Source organism: Nerophis ophidion, linkage group LG25 (genome assembly GCF_033978795.1).
Source record: "Nerophis ophidion isolate RoL-2023_Sa linkage group LG25, RoL_Noph_v1.0, whole genome shotgun sequence".
Taxonomy (NCBI): domain Eukaryota; kingdom Metazoa; phylum Chordata; class Actinopteri; order Syngnathiformes; family Syngnathidae; genus Nerophis; species Nerophis ophidion.
Window position 1 is genome coordinate 38,518,560 of NC_084635.1, and position 22,485 is coordinate 38,541,044.

General features: G+C 40.0%; 1 protein-coding gene and 1 non-coding gene across 7 annotated transcripts in view; both read left to right on the forward strand.

The window, feature by feature from the left end:
- Positions 1 to 3,888: 3,888 nt before the first annotated feature.
- Positions 3,889 to 22,485, forward strand: part of LOC133543029 (KH homology domain-containing protein 4-like) — a 28,861-nt gene continuing 10,264 nt past the window's right edge. For 5 of the 6 annotated variants that reach the window (XR_009804284.1, XM_061887392.1, XM_061887393.1 and 2 more), the window contains exons 1-7: positions 3,992 to 4,023; positions 11,612 to 11,882; positions 11,947 to 12,057; positions 13,194 to 13,270; positions 14,905 to 14,957; positions 18,371 to 18,558; positions 18,770 to 18,978. Coding sequence is in view for 5 of the 6 variants with exons in the window: in XM_061887392.1 (XP_061743376.1) it covers positions 4,007 to 4,023; positions 11,612 to 11,882; positions 11,947 to 12,057; positions 13,194 to 13,270; positions 14,905 to 14,957; positions 18,371 to 18,558; positions 18,770 to 18,978 (926 nt within the window). In the remaining variant the exon portion in view is untranslated. Of the gene's footprint in view, positions 4,024 to 11,611; positions 11,883 to 11,946; positions 12,058 to 13,193; positions 13,271 to 14,904; positions 14,958 to 18,370; positions 18,559 to 18,769; positions 18,979 to 22,485 lie in introns of all 6 variants that reach the window. The other variant, XM_061887389.1, reaches the window with a different exon arrangement.
- Positions 18,584 to 18,716, forward strand: LOC133543221 (small nucleolar RNA SNORA47). The gene has a single exon (XR_009804346.1). It is a non-coding gene; the product is annotated as a small nucleolar RNA SNORA47 (small nucleolar RNA).

Here is a 22,485-nt window from a genome sequence, read left to right on the forward strand (position 1 = left end):
CACATCTAGTCTTAGACTTAGATTGGTCACATCTAGTCTTAGACTTAGATTGGTCACATCTAGTCTTAGACTTAGATTAGTCACATCTAGTCTTAGACTTAGTTTGGCCGTTGATGTGGATCAAACCTTTTGTCATAAAGGGTTCAAGGGGTGCCTTTTAAAGTCCATAGACATACCACAGCTGTGACCAGTCTCACTAGTGCTCCTAGTGAGACTGCAAATGCAACGACATTTGGTTCTTATCTGTACTGTAAAGTTCAAATTTTAATGACAACAAAAAGGAAGTCTAGTCTAGTCTAGTCTAGTGGTCGGTACCACTGGTCTCTGCCAGACCGCAACTGGACCCAAGATGCAATTGAATAACGTGAAGTGTCAAAGCCAATAAGAAAAGTCTGATCCCGCCTTGCACCTGATTGTAGCTGAGATAGGCGCAAGCGACCCCAAAGGGAATAAGCGGTAGAAAAATGGATGGATGGATGATCTTGAGGCAACATGACATCATGTGATCTCTGACATTTAAGCAGCTAAAAGAGCATCCAGAAAAGACCGAGTGAGGCATTCAAAGTCAACTCATTGGCGCCCCTAGTGGTCGCAGGGCAGATTACAGGAGCGAGGCTTCACATAAATGTGGAATTTGTGCTGAATTCTTGTCTGCACTGAAAAGTCAAGTCCACTCACTTCATGTTCAAGCACTATCTTGGCGTCTATTGGAACACTGATGTTGATTAATGTCTGCATGGTGGGCTGCCGTGATGAATTATAGTCAACTAATGCTCAAGATAATGTACTTGTCCTTTTTTTATTTGTATTTCTCTTAGGAACAATTTCAAGCAACAGCAAACATAGTAGAAAAAAAAAAACTATAGTCCATCATGTTTTTTCTTGCTTTACACCAATGCATGTCTTTATAAATATACCTTGACCTTTACCATTGCTTATATCAATCAATCAATCAATGTTTAATTATATAGCCCTAAATCACTAGTGTCTCAAAGGGCTGCACAAACCACTAGGACATCCTCGGTAGGCCCACATAAGGGCGAGGAAAACTCACACCCAGTGGGACGTCGGTGACAATGATGACTATGAGAACCTTAGAGAGGAGGAAAGCAATGGATGTCGAGCGGGTCCAACATGATACTGTGAAAGTTCAATCCCGAATGGATCCAACACAGTCGCGAGAGTCCAGTCCAAAGCGGATCCAACACAGCAGCGAGAGTCCCGTTCATAGCGGAGCCAGCAGGAAACCATCCCAAGTGGAGGCGGATCAGCAGCGCAGAGATGTCCCCAGCCGATACACAGGCAAGCAGTACATGGCCACCGGATCGGACCGGACCCCCTCCACAAGGGAGAGTGGGACATAGGAGAAAAAGAAAAGAAACGGCAGATCAACTGGTCTAAAAAGGGAGTCTATAAATAACATTGATTGATTGATTGATATAGCCCTAAATCACTAGTGTCTCAAAGGGCTGCACAAACCACAACACGAACCACTACGACATCATCGGTAGGCCCACATTATGACATAATAATGTTAAAGTATAAAAAGTAAAATTTGTATGTTCAATAAAAAAATGAAGTTAGGTATGCACCCACTTTTTTTTAAATTTTATTTTACAAACCTTTATAAGTTGCAACATTTACAAACAATTGAGTAATAATAATCAAAATGAGTACAAAGCAGAGCCAGGGGTTGTAAATTCAATAAAGTAACTAAAATAGAATGCAATATATACATATATATATAAATATATATATATATATATATATGTATATATGTATATGTATATATATATGTATATATATATGTATATATATACATATGTATATATATATGTATATATATATGTATATATATATATGTGTATATATATACATATATATATATACATATATATATATATGTATATATATACATATATATATATGTATATATATAAACATATATATATATGTGTATATATATATATATATATATATATAAATATATAATTTTTTTAAAGGCACAAAATAAAACAGGTCGGGTATTGAGAAACTTACATTTATGAATATAAAAGTTAGCCAATAGTATAATGAGCTTGCAAAGGTAAAATTCCTTTGACATGTGTTTTCATAGAGTGGAAACCCACATATCTTTACAAAGAAAGCACAACTAAACAAACATTTGAAAAGGAATTCTACCTTTGCAACCTCATTATTTTATTGGCTAAGTTTTATATTCATAAATGTAAGTTTCTTAATATCCGTCCTATCTTTTGTGCCTTTAAAAAAGATCTGGAACTTTACATTAAAACGCTTTCTACCTCTAACAACAAAAAAGCTGTGAAAACGATGATGCTGTGTTCCAAATTTAAGTTGTTTGATGAATCTGAATAAGCCTACGGCTTTGCATTTTGTTTATTTTATATATATATATATATATATATATATATATATATATATATATATATATATATATATATATATATATATCCATCCATCCATCCATCATCTTCCGCTTATCCGAGGTCGGGTCGCGGGGGCAGCAGCCTAAGCAGGGAAACCCAGACTTCCCTCTCCCCAGCCACTTTGTCTAGCTCTTCTCGGGGGATCCTGAGGCGTTCCCAGGCCAGCCGGGAGACATAGTCTTCCCAACGTGTCCTGGGTCTTCGTCCTACCGGTTGGACGTGCCCTAAACACCTCCCCAGGGAGGCGTTCGGGTGGCATCCTGACCAGATGCCCGAACCACCTCATCTGGCTCCTCTCCATGTGGAGGAGCAGCGGCTTTACTTTGAGTTCCTCCCGGATGGCAGAGCTTCTCACCCTATCTCTAAGGGAGAGACCCGCCACACCGTGATTTTGTCCTTTCGGTCATGACCCAAAGCTCATGACCATAGGTGAGGATGGGAACGTAGATCGACCGGTAAATTGAGAGCTTTGCCTTCCGGCTCAGCTCCTTCTTCACCACAACGGATCGATACAACGTCCGCATTACTGAAGACGCCGCACCGATCCGCCTGTCGATCTCACCATCCACTCTTCCCTCACTCGTGAACAAGACTCCTAGGTACTTGAACTCCTCCACTTGGGGCAGGGTCTCCTCCCCAACCCGGAGATGGCATTCCACCCTTTTCCGGGCGAGAACCATGGACTCGGACTTGGAGGTGCTGATTCTCATTCCGGTCGCTTCACACTCGGCTGCGAACCGATCCAGTGAGAGCTGAAGATCCCGGTCAGATGAAGCCATCAGGACCACATCATCTGCAAAAAGCAGAGACCTAATCCCGTGGTCACCAAACCGGAACCCCTCAACGCCTTGACTGCGCCTAGAAATTCTGTCCATAAAAGTTATGAACAGAATGGGTGACAAAGGACAGCCTTGGCGGAGTCCAACCCTCACTGGAAATGTGTCCGACTTACTGCCAGCAATGCGGACCAAGCTCTGACACTGATCATACAGGGAGCGGACCGCCACAATCAGACAGTCCGATACCCCATACTCTCTGAGCACTCCCCACAGGACTTCCCGAGGGACACGGTCCAATGCCTTCTCCAAGTCCACAAAGCACATGTAGACTGGTTGGGCAAACTCCCATGCACCCCCAAGAACCCTGCCGAGAGTATAGAGCTGGTCCACAGTTCCACGACCAGGATGAAAACCACATATATATATATATATATATATCTATATTATTTTTTTTTTTGTATTCTATTTTTATTATTTTGAACTTACAACCCCCTGGCGCTGTTTTGTACTGTTTTCATAATGTTTTATAATGTTTTATATTGTTGTTTGACTTACTGTTTGTAATTGTTGAAATTTATAAATAAACCTTTAAAAAAAACAAAACCAAAAAAAACAAATAAGTATGCGCCCACTTCCGGGGTGTCAGACGGAGCGGCAATGACGTCAGAGAAAGGCGACGCCGCTAAAGCCCGGCTAGCAGCTAGCAGCTAATAATGACATAGATGTGGTCCCCGCGCGTCCTCAGCTGCTGAACTTCCATGCCGGCCACGCAGGGCTGTAATGTCTGGACAAACTCCGTAAGCTTTTATTTTAACTTCTTCTTTCACTATACAGTCGGTGACTTTATGTGAAAAGTCACCATTTACTGCTTATTTTGATGCATTCTAGCATGTGCTCGAGGCCTGCTAGCCTTTGTTAGCTTCAGTCTGCTACAATTCATTGATTCATTGAAACATTTATTAGTAAATTACACACTATAGTACATATTCCACACACTATAGTACATATTCCACACACTATAGTACATATTCCACACACTATAGTACATATTCCACACACTATAGTACATATTCCACACAGTATAGTACATATTCCACACAGTATAGTACATATTCCACACAGTACAGTACATATTCCACACAGTACAGTACATATTCCACACAGTATAGTACATATTCCACACAGTACAGTACATATTCCACACAGTATAGTACATATTCCACACAATACAGTACATATTCCACACAGTACAGTACATATTCCACACAGAACAGTACATATTCCACACAGAACAGTACATATTCCACACAGTATAGTACATATTCCACACAGTATAGTACATATTCCACACAGTATAGTACATATTCCACACAGTATAGTACATATTCCACACAGTACAGTACATATTCCACACAGTATAGTACATATTCCACACAGTACAGTACATATTCCACACAGTACAGTACATATTCCACACAGTATAGTACATATTCCACACAGTACAGTACATATTCCACACAGTATAGTACATATTCCACACAGTATAGTACATATTCCACACAGTACAGTACATATTCCACACAGTATAGTACATATTCCACACAGTATAGTACATATTCCACACAGTATAGTACATATTCCACACAGTACAGTACATATTCCACACAGTATAGTACATATTCCACACAGTATAGTACATATTCCACACACTATAGTACATATTCCACACAGTACAGTACATATTCCACACAGTACAGTACATATTCCACACAGTATAGTACATATTCCACACAGTACAGTACATATTCCACACAGTACAGTACATATTCCACACAGTATAGTACATATTCCACACAGTATAGTACATATTCCACACAGTATAGTACATATTCCACACACTATAGTACATATTCCACACAGTACAGTACATATTCCACACACTATAGTACATATTCCACACAGTATAGTACATATTCCACACAGTATAGTACATATTCCCCACAGTATAGTACATATTCCACACAGTACAGTACATATTCCACACAGTACAGTACATATTCCACACAGTATAGTACATATTCCACACAGTACAGTACATATTCCACACAGTATAGTACATATTCCACACAGTATAGTACATATTCCACACAGTACAGTACATATTCCACACAGTATAGTACATATTCCACACAGTATAGTACATATTCCACACAGTACAGTACATATTCCACACAGTATCGTACATATTCAACACAGTACAGTACAGTACATATTCCACACAGTATCGTACATATTCAACACAGTACAGTACATATTCCACACAGTATAGTACATATTCCACACAGTATAGTACATATTCCACACAGTACAGTACATATTCCACACAGTATAGTACATATTCCACACAGTATAGTACATATTCCACACAGTACAGTACATATTCCACACAGTACAGTACATATTCCACACAGTATAGTACATATTCCACACAGTATAGTACATATTCCACACAGTACAGTACATATTCCACACAGTATAGTACATATTCCACACAGTATAGTACATATTCCACACAGTACAGTACATATTCCACACAGTATAGTACATATTCCACACAGTACAGTACATATTCCACACAGTATAGTACATATTCCACACACTATGGTACATATTCCACACAGTACAGTACATATTCCACACACTATAGTACATATTCCACACAGTACAGTACATATTCCACACAGTACAGTACATATTCCACACAGTATAGTACATATTCCACACAGTATAGTACATATTCCACACAGTATAGTACATATTCCACACAGTACAGTACATATTCCACACAGTATAGTACATATTCCACACAGTATAGTACATATTCCACACAGTACAGTACATATTCCACAAAGTATAGTACATATTCCACACAGTATAGTACATATTCCACACAGTATAGTACATATTCCACACAGTATAGTACATATTCCACACAGTACAGTACATATTCCACACAGTACAGTACATATTCCACACAGTACAGTACATATTCCACACAGTATAGTACATATTCCACACAGTATAGTACATATTCCACACAGTACAGTACATATTCCACACAGTATAGTACATATTCCACACAGTATAGTACATATTCCACACAGTACAGTACATATTCCACACAGTATAGTACATATTCCACACAGTATAGTACATATTCCACACAGTATAGTACATATTCCACACAGTATAATACATATTCCACACAGTATAGTACATATTCCACACAGTACAGTACATATTCCACACAGTATAGTACATATTCTACACAGTATAGTACATATTCCACACAGTATAGTACATATTCCACACAGTATAGTACATATTCCACACAGTACAGTACATATTCCACACAGTATAGTACATATTCCACACACTATAGTACATATTCCACACAGTACAGTACATATTCCACACAGTATAGTACATATTCCACACAGTATAGTACATATTCCACACAGTACAGTACATATTCCACACAGTATAGTACATATTCCACACAGTATAGTACATATTCCACACAGTATAGTAAATATTCCACACAGTATAGTACATATTCCACACAGTACAGTACATATTCCACACAGTATAGTACATATTCCACACAGTATAGTACATATTCCACACAGTACAGTACATATTCCACACACTATAGTACATATTCCACACAGTACAGTACATATTCCACACAGTATAGTACATATTCCACACACTATAGTACATATTCCACACAGTACATATTCCACACAGTATAGTACATATTCCACACAGTACAGTACATATTCCACCCAGTACAGTACATATTCCACACACTACAGTACATATTCCACACAGTACAGTACATATTCCACACAGTACAGTACATATTCCACACAGTATAGTACATATTCCACACACTATAGTACACACAGTATAGTACATATTCCACACAGAACAGTACATATTCCCTACAATTGACCACTAAATGCTAACACCCCAATAAGTTTTTCAGGCTTGTTTAAGTCGGGGTCCATCCATCCATTTTCTACCGCTTATTCCTTTTGGGGTCGCGGGGGGGTGCTGGTGCCTATCTCAGCTACAATCGGGTGGAAGGCGGTGTACACCTTGGACAAGTCGCCACCACACCACAGGAGTCGGGGTCCAGTTAATCGACTCAGAATGATGACATCATTCTCAATCCTAAATTAACATCAAGAAATCATCCATTCATAATCCTACATTAGCATCTATGTAGACCAGGGGTGCCCACACTTTTTCTGCAGGCAAGCTGCTTTTCAATTGACCAACTCGAGGGGATCTACCTCATTTATATATATAATTTATATTTATTTATTTATGAAAGAGACATTTTTGTAAACAAGTTAAATGTGTTTAATGATAATACAACACTTTCTTTCACGAAGAAAAGAATATAAGTTGGTGTATTACCTGATTCTGATGACTTGCATTGATTGGAATCAGACAGTAATGATGATAACGCCCACATTTTCAAATGGAGGAGAAAAAAAGTTGTCCTTTCTGTACAATACCACATGAAAGTGGTTGGTTTTTGGCATCTAATTCATCCAGCTTCCATACACTTTACAAGAAAAACATTGGCGGCAAATTCCGTAGCTTGCTTGATTGACATTGACGGCACCCGAGGGTCTTGTGAGATGACGCTGGCTGCTGCCAGTTCATTATTATGAAAAAATGACAGAGAGGAAGGCGAGAAACACTTTTTATTTCAACAGACTTTCGCGCCGTCCCTTCCGTCGAAACTCTAAAGGCCGACTGCACATTTCCTATCTTCACAATAAAAGCCCTGCTTCATGCTGCCTGCGCTAACAAAATAAGAGTCTCGGAAAGCTGGCGTGCACAAGTGATGTGCACGCCAGCTTTCTGAGGGATCGCTTGTGCACGCCAGTTTTCCGAGACTCTGTATTTAGTTAGCGCAGGCAGCATGAAGCAGGGCTTTTATTGTGAAGATAGGAAATGTGCAGTCGGCCTTTAGAGTTTTGACGGAAGGTACGGCGCGAGAGTCTGTTGAAATAAAAAGTGTTTCTCGCCTTCCTCTCGGTCATATTTTCATAATAATGATCTTGCAGCAGCCAGCGTCATCTCACAAGACCCTCCGGTACCGTGAATGTCATTTAAGTGACGTCTTGGTGAAGATTGATGATCACTCATTTTTAGGTCTATTTTTTTAAAAGCCTGGCTGGAGATCGACTGACACACCCCCTGCGGTCGACTGGTAGCTCGCGATCGACGTAATGGGCACCCCTGATGTAGACATCAAACATACATCCATTCATAACCTACATTAATATCTATTTAGACATCAAAAATACATCCATTCATAACCTACATTAATATCTATGTAGACATCAAAAATACATCCATTCATAACCTACATTAACATCTATGTAGATGTCAAAAATACATCCATTCATAACCTACATTATCTATGTAGACGTCAAAAATACATCCATTCATAACCTACATTATCTATGTAGACGTCAAAAATACATCCATTCATAACCTACATTATCTATGTAGACGTCAAAAATACATCCATTCATAACCTACATTAACATCTATGTAGATGTCAAGAATTCATCCATTCATAATCCTACATTAACATCTATGTAGACGTCAAGAATTCATCCATTCATAATCCTACATTAGCATCTATGTTGACGTCAGGAATTCATTCATTCAGAATCCTACATTAACATTGATCGATTGATTGAGACATGTATTGGTAGATTGCACAGTACAGTACATATTCAGTACAATTGACCATTAAATGGTAACACCCCAATAAGTTTTTCAAATTGTATAAGTCGGGGTCCACGTTAATCTATTCATGGTAACATCTATGTAGAAGTCAATAATTCATCCATTCATAATCCTTCACTAATATCTATGTAGACATCAAGAATTCATACTTCTTTTCTGTGTTTTGATTGATTTTGAAAAGAAGTTGTTTAGATGTATTGAATAGCTGTGCTGTTGGCTTAGCTGTAAAAGTCTGTCTGCTAAAACAATTCAGTTTCCTTTTTAAAACTTGAAAATATTTAAAATAACTTCCAGCAATGCTATTTTCTTGATTGTATTGTAAATAAATGGCCATTTTCCACTCATCCCTTTTTTTTTAGGATGCAGCCGTTTATAAGCTGCCAACTGGAATTAAAGGTACGCGCTCAGGCAAGGTCAAATATTGCATCATTAGGTACGTAACAAAAACAATGAAATAGCAAACTTCTCAACACAAATCAAAGCATTTAAAGAGATTGGAAACAACTTTCCAACGGTACTTGAACTGTTGGAGTGGGTCAAATATTTAGGGAGCTACGAATTTCTGAAGTAAAGAATCGCTGGATTATTCATGAGGATAATGGAGAAATGGGACTTATATTTTGGAAATTGAACTTCAAAACATCATAGCACCCTTATTATTTGAGGAAATCACTTTAACCTCTTAAGGCCCAAAGTGTTTGTTTACATGCTTTTTTTTATTTGTCTTTGCTATTTGGGCTTCTTGGACCCTAATTAGAATAAAAACTAAGAATCATCTTTTGATATGATATACTTAGTCCATAAGTACACAAACGTGTACTTCATGTTTAGTGACATGCTAATTCTTATTTTTACACTTTTTTCCAAATTCCATTGTATGTTATACTCTTCTGACACCACCAGATGGCAGTATAAGTGTCCACATACCGAATTTCCTTGAATAGCAGCCGGGCATGTAATATGCGCCTGCCTTGAACTACTGCCGGGTCAAACTCGCTTCCCAAATTTATAAGCGCATGCTTACTTTTACCGCCGGGTCAAATTCGTGACGTCAGAAGTGACGCTTCGCTTCCCCTGTCGGAGGAGTTTTATTTTACTTTTACTATGTGTAAACCAGGGGTCTTGTTCCACAGCCACACAGATCACACTGATGGTTGTGATATAAAACAACTTTAACACTCTTACTAATACAGTATGCGCCACACTCTGTGAACCCACACCAAACAAGAATAACAAACATTTCGGGAGAACATCGGCTCTGTAACACATTATAAATGCAATATAAGCATTACCCAGAATGCCATGCATCCATGACTCTTGGCTATATTATACACCACGCTAGAGCTCAAAGGTGCTGTCCACGCAATGAACTTTTTTTTTTAACTTGATTGAATAATTTTTACTTCTGATTAAGTTAAATAGCAACATTACAATTATTTGGACAAAAATATATTTATTCTAGAATACGCAAATTGTGTTTCAGAGAATAAACGAGAGGTAGAAAATGGATGGATTGTGCATTAGTATAATACTATCAGACCACGTTCGGGGAGTTTTTTTTCTGGATGAAATGTTACACAAAGGTTTGTCCGAGGCGAGGCGGCTTTAGCCTCACAAAAACATTTTAAGGATGCGCAAAAACCATAATCGGATGCTCTGCCCGACTTCATATTTCAGGATTGTACGGACAAATATGTATGCTCAAGTATGAATATATGAGGTAATAACATAAGCCTTAACTTCAAATTTGCACGATCTTGAGCTGTGAATAGCAAATAGATGTATTCCAATTGACGTCCTACCTGTACATTTCCAAGTGGAGACACTTCTGGGAACTATGTGGTGCTTTTCAATTGGTCCAAAAAGTACCCCCAAACAATGACACGCCTCCATTATAACGCTCACAGGCTATAAACTCCACATTAGAATTACAGGTGAGTGGGGTGGAGAGTTTCCGGTAAATTTCCGGAAATTTGCCACGGAGGGTTAAGCTCAGGAAGTTTGGAAATTTTGACCATTTTTCAGTTATTCAAAGTTAGACACCGTCCATCTCATTGTGTAGAATAAGATGAGAAGCTTTTAAAAGACTAATGCAATGCCACACACAGATATAAATAGTCAGCTAAACAATTGGAGTAGTCTTATAAAACTATTTGACTGATGGACAAATGAATAGAAATAGGCCAGATGAATAAATGAAGAGTCAATCAGCGCGCTAAATCAAACTGTAAGCTACATTCTTGTATGACAACAGAATGGCTAGAAGAACAGAAGGCAGAGGAAACTACACCTTTTCATTTACTAATTGCTACTTGAACTTTACAGGTCTCACAAAAGGTCAATTCGGATCGCTAACGTTGTTAGCATAAATAAATGGGATTTAACATAAAGACAATTAGCATCACTGCTATCGAAGAAATATTTTGGGTTCATTGAGAGACTGTGGTGGTACATAAACCTAGCTAGCTAGAGATATTGGCCCCAAAATCATTTGTATCTCCGCGGAGACAAAAGATGCAAATGTTGATTCCTTTTTTGTCTCAGATGTCTCTCCAGCAGATGGGATCAAGCGGCCCAACCTAAACCGAGGAGCAGTGAGAATGTAACCCGCGGACTTTCAGGGACGGTCAGCTCTCCTGGCTCCAAGACGTCCGTTGTCGCGACACAATGCAGAGTGGCGGACTCGTTAATGGCTGCGGAACACCGGCCACAACACCAGGGAGGCGTCGAAATGGCCTCCGCCATGGCTGCTAAAATAAATGCCATGTTGATGGCGAAAGACAAACTTTTAACTCCTCCCCCATTGCTGGCAAAGGTTGGAATAAATCACGCTCAAATATTCCCAACTCTTCATTGATTTCTCTTTGAACATGTGCCAGACTCCCCCCAGAGTGCCAGCATCAGAAGAGCTGCTGGCTACACAGGTGGACATCAACCATGTGCCACTCACCTGCAGAGACCTGCTCACCAGAGGCACAACCCAAGAGGAGGTCAAGTCCCCTTTGAAACATCTACAACATCTTCTACATACACACAAGTCCCCTTTGATACATCTACAACATCTTTTACATACACACAAGTCCCCTTTGAAACATCTACAACATCTACATACACACAAGTCCCCTTTGAAACATCTAGAACATCTTCTACATACACACAAGTCCCCTTTGAAACCTCTAGAACATCTTCTACATACACACAAGTCCCCTTTTTTAAACATCTAGAACATCTACATACACACAAGTCCCCTTTGAAACCTCTACAACATCTACATACACACAAGTCCCCTTTGAAACATCTAGAACATCTACATACACACAAGTCCCCTTTGAAACATCTAGAACATCTTTTACATACACACAAGTCCCATTTGAAACATCTAGAACATCTACATACACACAAGTCCCCTTTGAAACATCTAGAACATCTTTTACATACACACAAGTCCCATTTGAAACCTCTACAACATCTACATACACACAAGTCCCCTTTGAAACATCTAGAACATCTTCTACATACACACAGGTCCCCTTTGAAACCTCTAGAACATCTTCTACATACACACAAGTCCCCTTTTTTAAACATCTACAACATCTTTTACATACACACACGTCCCCTTTGAAACATCTAGAACATCTTTTACATACACACAAGTCCCCTTTGAAACATCTAGAACATCTTTTACATACACACAAGTCCCGTTTGAAACATCTACAACATCTTCTACATACACAAAAGTCCCCTTTGAAACATCTAGAACATCTTTTACATACACACAAGTCCCCTTTGAATTCTTTACAACATCTTCTACATACACACAAGTCCCATTTGAAACATCTAGAACATATTTTACATACACACAAGTCCCCTTTGAAACCTCTAGAACATCTTCTACATACACACAAGTCGCCTTTGAAACATCTAGAACATCTTCTACATACACACAAATCGCCTTTGAAACATCTACAACATCTCCTACATACACACAAGTCCCCTTTGAAACATCTAGAACATCTTCTACATACACACAAGTCCCCTTTGAAACATCTAGAACATCTTCTACATACACACAAGTCCCCTTTGAAACCTCTAGAACATCTTCTAAATACATTCAAACTGTTTTCAGATTGGACTGTGTAGTGGAGCAGTGGTCTCAACTGGAGGACACTACATGCCTGACCCTGACCAGGGAAACACAGGAGGGTATGTAACAATATATACATATCATCTATGTGGATATATATGCCTTGTACAGTATACTGGTACTAGTATAGTATCGCAATACTGATGATCTCCTGCTGGCCCCACTATGGACTGGAATCTCACACTGATATGTTAGATCCACTATGGACTGGACTCTCACACTATTATGTCAGATCCACTATGGACTGGACTCTCACACTATTATGTTAGATCCACTATGGACTGGACTCTCACTATTATGTTAGATCCACTATGGACTGGACTCTCACTATTATGTTAGATCCACTATGGATTGGACTCTCACACTATTATGTTAGATCCACTATGGACTGGACTCTCACACTATTATGTTAGATCCACTATGGACTGAACTCTCACACTATTATGTTAGATCCACTATGGACTGTACTCTCACACTATTATGTTAGATCCACTATGGACTGGACTCTCACTATTATGTTAGATCCACTATGGACTGTACTCTCTCACTATTATGTTAGATCCACTATGGACTGGACTCTCACACTATTATGTTAGATCCACTATGGACTGTACTCTCACACTATTATGTTAGATCCACTATGGACTGGACTCTCTCACTATTATGTTAGATCCACTATGGACTGAACTCTCACACTATTATGTTAGATCCACTATGGACTGTACTCTCACACTATTATGTTAGATCCACTATGGACTGTACTCTCTCACTATTATGTTAGATCCACTATGGACTGGACTCTCACACTATTATGTTAGATCCACTATGGACTGTACTCTCACACTATTATGTTAGATCCACTATGGACTGGACTCTCTCACTATTATGTTAGATCCACTATGGACTGAACTCTCACACTATTATGTTAGATCCACTATGGACTGGACTCTCACTATTATGTTAGATCCACTATGGACTGGACTCTCACTATTATGTTAGATCCACTATGGACTGGACTCTCACTATTATGTTAGATCCACTATGGACTGGACTCTCACACTATTATGTTAGGTCCACTATGGATTGGACTCTCACACTAAGAGAAACATATGTTTCATGCGCATGTTTTGTTTAAATAAAGCCGATAATGAAATTTTTTTGTGCTCCCCTTTATTTAGAAAAGTGTTAAAAATGATCAAAATACCTTTTGGTACCGGTGCCAAAATATTGGTATCGGGACAACCCTAATATATATGTAGATTTATTTATTTAATGTCTGCATTGATACACATTCTAAGATGAATTGTAGATTCAGATTTTCACAATAAAATTACTCCCCAGCAATAAATGTAGTGCAGCCAGTACCTGTCATTTTATGAAAGTATGTTTTCAGATATCTTTTGTTGTCCTTGTACTGTTCATCAAACCACATAATACTCTTCATCCTTATTCCATAGTTAAACATTCTGCAACTTAATCCTTTTGGCGGGATGGAACCCAACTGTGATAGCAAATAATACAAAATATTGGTGCCAATACAATGTCCAAATGCTCACTTCCAGCCTGGCAGAGTTTTGACTGCTAGTGTTTATGGTTGACTTGTTATATTCTGTTGGTAGTACCATTCTGTCAATATGGTCACAATTACTCAGAAAACATTAATAATAAGAACTTGTTTGTGTCTCCTTTCCAGACCAAGACCTTTGTACTTGAATGTGCAGGCCAAGACTCAGGAGCAGGTCGATAGTAAGTAGCACACATTACCTTTTCAGATGTGGATTGAAGGTACCAACACAAAAGACGATTCTTGGCCTAAACCCAAAACCAGGAAGCCAAGGCCTAAAAACTGAAGTCATTTTATACCATTCTGGTTGCGCAATATAAATAATATCAGTTCTTAATACTGTGATTATATTGTGATAATGCACGTTGACACGTTCTAGATGTGTCTGAACCGTGGCAAACAAATAAACCAGGGCTGTATAATTGCAGGCATTTTACTCCCAACTGCAAATAAAAATAATGCCAGTATTGGTGGAAAAAAGGAGCACATGTGCGAATAAAGATTTTCACCCTAAATCCATCCAAATTGTATCAAACTAGTGTAAAACGTTTGTCCATTTGTACAGCATGTTTGACATCAATTGTGACCATAACCAAATGGACACGTGATTGACGAGCAAGTGTCACTGATCACGGGGCTTCTAGCTCACACTCAGTCTTCCAACACGGAAGTAACAAGGTCTTAGTTGGAGGAACTGGTCAGGAAAATAAAAACATTTCACCACCTTAAAACTTCATTTTCAAATCACCAAATGTAAATTGCTGCTTTTTCAATAGTTACTTATTGGATTTTATGGGAGTTTTATTTACTTGTAATATTTAGAATGTATAAAAAATCCATCTGTTGTCATGTCTTTCATAATGATTGTGAACGATTGCCAAAATTCCCCCCCAAAAAAGAGCAGTTCCCCGTTAAACATTCCTTGTTAAAACAGGGCACTTTCACATTTTGTTCTTTTGTATTTTTGTTAGCTGAAGAATTAAGCACAGCTGAATGTTTTTAAAAAAAGATTGGAGATTATCTTTGACTTATGTTATTGTCAAGGCTTTTTATTTTTTCTTATGTCAAATCACCTCTTAGGTTTGGATGTTATTATGTCAAACCTACTTGTCTTATTTGTGTCCGGGTTAGTTTATGGGTCAAACTATAAGGGTACAGGAGTTTGGATCTATCTGGCCCAGCCCTACGCTGCTGTTAGCGACAGTGCTAGCACATGTTCTGTGTTTAACTGAGTCTTTATATGTACAGGTGATATTATTAGAATATCATGAAAAAGTTGGTTTATTTCATTAATTCCATTTAGAAAGTCAAACTTGTAAAATGTGTACATTCATTCCAAACAGACTGATACATTTCAAGTGTTTTTTGCCAAAAAGGAAATGATTATAGCTGACAACCAATGAAAACCCTAAATTAAACATCTCGGAAAATTAGAATATGGTGAAAAGGTCAGATATTGAAGACAACTGGTGCCACACTCTAATTAGCTAACTAACTCAAAACACCTGGAAAAGCCTTTAAATGGTATCTCGTTTTGATTCTGTATGACACACAATCATGGGGAAGACTGCTGACTTGACAACTGTCCAAAAGATGACCATTGATACTTTAAAGAAGGAGGGCGAGACACAAAAGGTCATTGCCAAAGAGGTTGGATGTTCCCAGAGCTCTGTGTCCAAGCACATTAATAGAGAGGCGAAGGGAAGACAAAGATGTGGTAGAAAAAAGTGTACAAGCAAGTGGGATAACCGCGCCCTGGAGAGGATTGTCAAACAAAACCGATTCAAAAATGTGGGGGAGATCCACAAAGAGTGGACTGCAGCTGGAGTCAGTGCTTCAAAAACCACCACGCACCGACATACGCAATATATGGGCTTCAGCTGTCGCATTCCTTATGTAACGCCACTCTTGAATAAGAGACAACGTCAAAAGCGTCTCGCCTGGGCTCAAGACAAAAAGGACTGGACTGCTGCTGAGTGGTCCAAAGTTATGTTTTCAGATGAAAGTAAATTTTGTATCTCCTTTGGAAATCAAAGTCCCAGAGTCTGGAGGAAGACAGGAGAGGCACAGAATCCACGTTGCCTGAAGTCCAGTGTCAAATTTCCACAATGGGTAATGGTCTGGGGTGCCATGTCATCTGCTGGTGTTGGTCCACTGTGTTTCCTGAGGTCTAGGGTGAATGCAGCAGTCTACCAGGAAGTTTTACAACACTTTATGCTGCCTGCCGCCGACCAATTTTATGGAGGTGAAGATTTCATTTTCCAACATGACTTGGCACTTGCACACAGTGCCAAATCTACCAGTACCTGCTTTAAGGACCATGGTATCCCTGCAAACTCACCTGACCTTAACCCCATAGAAAAGCTATGGGGTATTGTGAAGCGGAAGATGCCAGATGCCAGACCCAACAATGCTGAAGAGCTGAAGGCCACTATTAAAGCAAGCTGGGCTCTCATAAGACCTGAGGGTGCAACAGACTGCTGGACTCCATGCCACGCCGTATTGCTGCAGCAATTCAAGCAAAAGGAGCTGCAACTAAGTATTGATTGCCGTACATGCTGAAACTTTCCATGTTCATACTTTTCAGTTGGCCCACATTTCTAAAAAATATTTTTTGGTACTAGTCGTAACTAATATTCTAATTTTCTGAGATACTGAATTTGGGATTTTAAGTAATTGTCAGTACTAATCATCAAAATTTAAAGAAATAAACATTTCAAATATATCAGTGTGTGTGTAATGAATTGATATAATATGTAAGTTTCACCTTCTGAATATAATTACTGAAATAAATCAACTTTTTCATGATATTCTAATAATATGAACAGCACCTGTTTGAGTGCACTTGTCTAACTTGTTTGAGTCTTAGTGACATGGGGATATTTAATAAATTTTTTCTGTGCTACAAAAGCACAGCCCAGCTACTAATTTTGTATATGTAGTAGCGTCTGTTCGACTAGGGTAAAAACGAAGCGTACGTCTTTGTGAAAGCTAGCGGCTAACATCCCTCCACAGTGCACAGCCACTTTGAAGTCACTAATCCTTGGCTGCATGGCAGAAAAGGAACTGTTTCTTACGATATTATCATCACTGGAGGACAAGGACCTACAATACACACTGTAAGAGGATGCTGCAGTTAAGTGAATTATTAATGTATCACTATTTTTACTGAAATATTAAAGCATCGCTACTTTATTTAGTGAATTATTATTGCATTGCTACTTTTATGAAGTGCATTATTAATACGTCACTACTTTATGAAGTGAAATATTAAAGCATCGCTACTTTATTTAGTACAATATTAACGCTTAATCGCTACTTTATTAAGTGCATTATTAATGCATCACATTTTTTTAAGTGCATTATTATTGCATCGCTATTTTATTAGGTTTTATTATTTATTAAGCAGCTGAGAGGCTCCAGCATCCCCTGCGATCCTGAAAGGGACAAGCGGTAGAAGATGGATGGAATTATTAATGCATTGCTACTTTGAGTAAAGGATGAATGCATCATGGATGCATTACTACTTAATTAAGCATATTGTAAAGGTAATCCCAGTGTGGATGCGTGAAACATAAGTGTTGTGTCACCGTAGAAGCAGTAGCCAGAATAAAAGCGATCATCTCTGAGGATCTGTTGAGGGCAGCAGCAGCCTCAGGAAGCCAACATGTGCCCATCATGCCTCCTCTCACGTTATACCCTCAGCCTCCTCGGCCCGTCGTGCCAACAGCCAGCAGCTCCACGGCAGTCCAAGGACACCGTCCGGCTGCTCCTCACCCAGGGGTAAGTAGACCTCATGTTGTTGTTGAGGAGGTCAAGAAAGTGAGGCAAGTGAAGACCATGTTGCCTTCACTGATACCCACCTCCCAGAGCAAACAGCAGAGAGAATATCCTTGGTCTCCACAGAAAGAGTCAAGGATGACTGCGTCTGCTTACACTCTGTCGTCATTATCTTATCACAGTAAGTCTTATTATCTCAACCATTGTCCCACAGAACTTTGTGCACACCAAGATCTTTGTGGGCTTAGACCAGTCAGTGCCATCCTTCAACATAAACGAGAAGGTTGAAGGTCCTGGAGGAACATACTTGGGACACATCCAGACAGAAACCAGCGCACGAGTCTTCCTGCGGGGAAAAGGCTCAGGATACATCGAGCAGGCATCCAAAAGAGAATCTTTTGAACCTCTTTATGTTTACATCAGGTACTTTCAATCATGATATTCATCACAGGAAATCATCTGTTATCAAATAAGCACACTTTGAATAATGGACGTAAATGACTTCCATGCATAGATTGCCATCCATCCATCCATCATCTTCCGCTTATCCGAGGTTGGGTCGCGGGGGCAGCAGCCTAAGCAGGGAAGCCCAGACTTCCCTATCTTCAGCCACTTCGTCTAGCTCTTCCCGGGGGATCCCGAGGCGTTCCCAGGCCAGCCGGGAGACATAGTCTTCCCAACGTGTCCTGGGTCTTCCCCGTGGCCTCCTACCAGCTGGACGTGCCCTAAACACCTCCCTAGAGAGGCGTTCGGGTGGCATCCTGACCAGATGCCCGAACCACCTCATCTGGCTCCTCTCCATGTGGAGGAGCAGCGGCTTTACATTGAGTTCCTCCCGGATGGCAGAGCTTCTCACCCTATCTCTAAGGGAGAGACCTGGAAACTCCTTTTGACCGCTTGTACCCGTGATCTTATCCTTTCGGTCATGGGCCAAAGCTCATGACCATAGGTGAGGATGGGAACGTAGATCGACCGGTAAATTGAGAGCTTTGCCTTCCGGCTCAGCTCCTTCTTCACCACAACGGATCGATACAACGTCCGCATTACTGAAGACGCCGCACCGATCCGCCTGTCGATCTCACCATCCACTCTTCCCCCACTCGTGAACAAGACTCCTAGGTACTTGAACTCCTCCACTTGGGGCAGGGTCTCCTCCCCAACCCGGAGATGGCACTCCACCCTTTTCCGGGCGAGAACCATGGACTCGGACTTAGGGGTGCTGATTCTCATGCATAGATTGCATTCACTTTAAAACAGATTCCAATTTTTGGACGCAACTGAAACGTTCTCAAGTGGTCAATATCAAGTGACTTTATTTGTACCGAAGGTAGACTCCACATCCCCACATCTGCGGTCCCCTCCAAGGTTTCTCATCGTCATCCCATTGAGTTGAGTATTTCCTTGCCCTAATGTGGGATCTGAGCCAGGATGTTGTTGTGGCTTGTGCAGCCCTTTGAGACACTTGTGATTTAGGGTTATAAAAGTAAATATTGATTGACTGATTAATTTGTTTTGCAGTGCAAAATACAAGAGAATGGAACATCCATAGCCATATATGCTAAAGGGGAACACTATCAGCAGACCTATGGAAGCGTCAATATATACCTTGATGTTGCAGAAAAAAGACCATATGTTTTTTTAAGCGATTTCCGAACTCTAAAAGGGTGAATTTGGCGATTTAAACGCCTTTCAATTGATAGCCTGTCGGAGCGATGACCTTTCACCCGTGATGTCACAACATTAAACGATCCGCCATTTTCTCAATCTCATTACACGCCCCAAGTCAAATCAGCTCTGTTATTTTCCGTTTTTTCAACTGTTTTCCCGTACCTTGGAGTTATCATGCCTCGTGGGTGTGTTGTCGGAGGGTGTAACAACACCAACAGAGACGGATTCAAGTTGCACCAGTGGCCAAAAGATGCGAAAGTCCCTCGTTTGTTCCGCACACTTTACCGACGACAAGAATTTGTGGATATCCTGCAACACTCAAAGCAGATTCATTTCCAACGATAAAGTCAAAGAAATCTGCAATATTGGAAAATAGACCACCACTTAATCTGCTGGAGTGCGTGAGCTATTCAGGGACGACAGCAGTCTGTTCCCGCAGACTAGCGAGGTAAACCCCCTGGATATCTTGGCTAAGACGTGATTTATGCCACTTCTTTTTCTGTCTCATTTTGTCCACCAAACTTATAATGTTGTGCATGAATGCACAAAGGGGAGATTTGTTGATGTTATTGACTTGTGTGGAGTGTGCTAATCAGACATATTTGGTCACGACATGACTGCAAGCTAATCGATGCTAACATGCTATTTAGGCTAGCTGTATGTACATATTGCATCATTATGCCTCATTTGTAGCTATATTTGCATCCAGCCTTTCCCTCCACCCACATGTAATGCCAAACAAACACATACCAATCGTTGGTTAGAAGGCGGTCGCCGAATTCATCTTCGCTTCCTCCCGTGCCGCTGTCTGTCGTGATATGGCTCAATAGCTTCAGTTTCTTCTTCAATCTCGTTTTCGCTACCCGCCTCCACAGTCCAACCATCCGTTTCAATGCCTGCGTAATCTGTTGAATCGCTTATGCCGCTGAAATCCGAGTCTGAATCCGAGCTAACATCGCTATACCTTTCTGTGCTATCCGCCATCTGTGTTTCTGGTGGTTTCACGCTGTGACGTCACAGGATAATGGACGGGTGGATATACCGAAGATGAAAATCAGGCAATTTGAAGCCGTTTTTCTGGATATTGCGTGATGGATAAAATCTTGAGAAAAACTTCGAAAAATAAAGTAAGTCACTGGGAACTGATTTTTATTGGTTTTAACCCTTCAGAAATTGTGATAATGTTCCCCTTTAAAATAAACAAATGTATTAGGACAAAATCGATCACAGTATGACAAAGTAATCAACAGGCTACCTGGGACCAGGACCAGGAAAAGAAAGAAAGACAAAGTCACATGAACAATAAAGAGGCAGAATAAGGGAGAATAGGATAAAACTACCATGAATGAAATAAGTAGATACAAATAATTATGTGCGATGTAGCTATAGTTTGTTTCTACGACCAACTGGGACGGAGTAACGCGGTTGAGGGAGTGGCTCTACCAGCAACCTGAGGGTTACTGGTTGTATCCCCACCTTCTACCACCCTAGTCACGTCCGTTGTGTCCTTAGGCAAGACACTCCAGTCCTGTTTAGTGCCTTGCATGGCAGCTCCCGCCATCTGTGTGCAAATGGGTGAATGTGGAAGTAGTGTCAAAGCGCTTTAAGCACTTTGAAGTTAGAAAAGCGCTATACAAGTACAACCCATTTATCATTTTAACTGTGGCTGGAACAAAGCTGTTCCTATACACAGATAATCTGAATGAATGATGTGCACGCCAGCTTTCTGAGGGATCGCTTGTGCACGCCAGTTTTCCGAGACTCTGTATTTAGTTAGCGCAGGCAGCATGAAGCAGGGCTTTTATTGTGAAGATAGGAAATGTGCAGTCGGCCTTTAGAGTTTTGACGGAAGGTACGGCGCGAGAGTCTGTTGAAATAAAAAGTGTTTCTCGCCTTCCTCTCGGTCATATTTTCATAATAATGATCTTGCAGCAGCCAGCGTCATCTCACAAGACCCTCCGGTACCGTGAATGTCATTTAAGTGACGTCTTGGTGAAGATTGATGATCACTCATTTTTAGGTCTATTTTTTTTAAAAGCCTGGCTGGAGATCGACTGACACACCCCCCGCGGTCGACTGGTAGCTCGCGATCGACGTAATGGGCACCCCTGGTGTAGAGAATACACTGTTTGATAGAAAACTTTCACTCTGACTCTCTGCGTTTTGTTTGTTACAAAGTCTCAAATCCAGCTCACTGGATTAGAACTTGAGTTAAAATGTTCTAAAAGGCTATGAATTAAAACGTGGGGTTGAATGGTGATA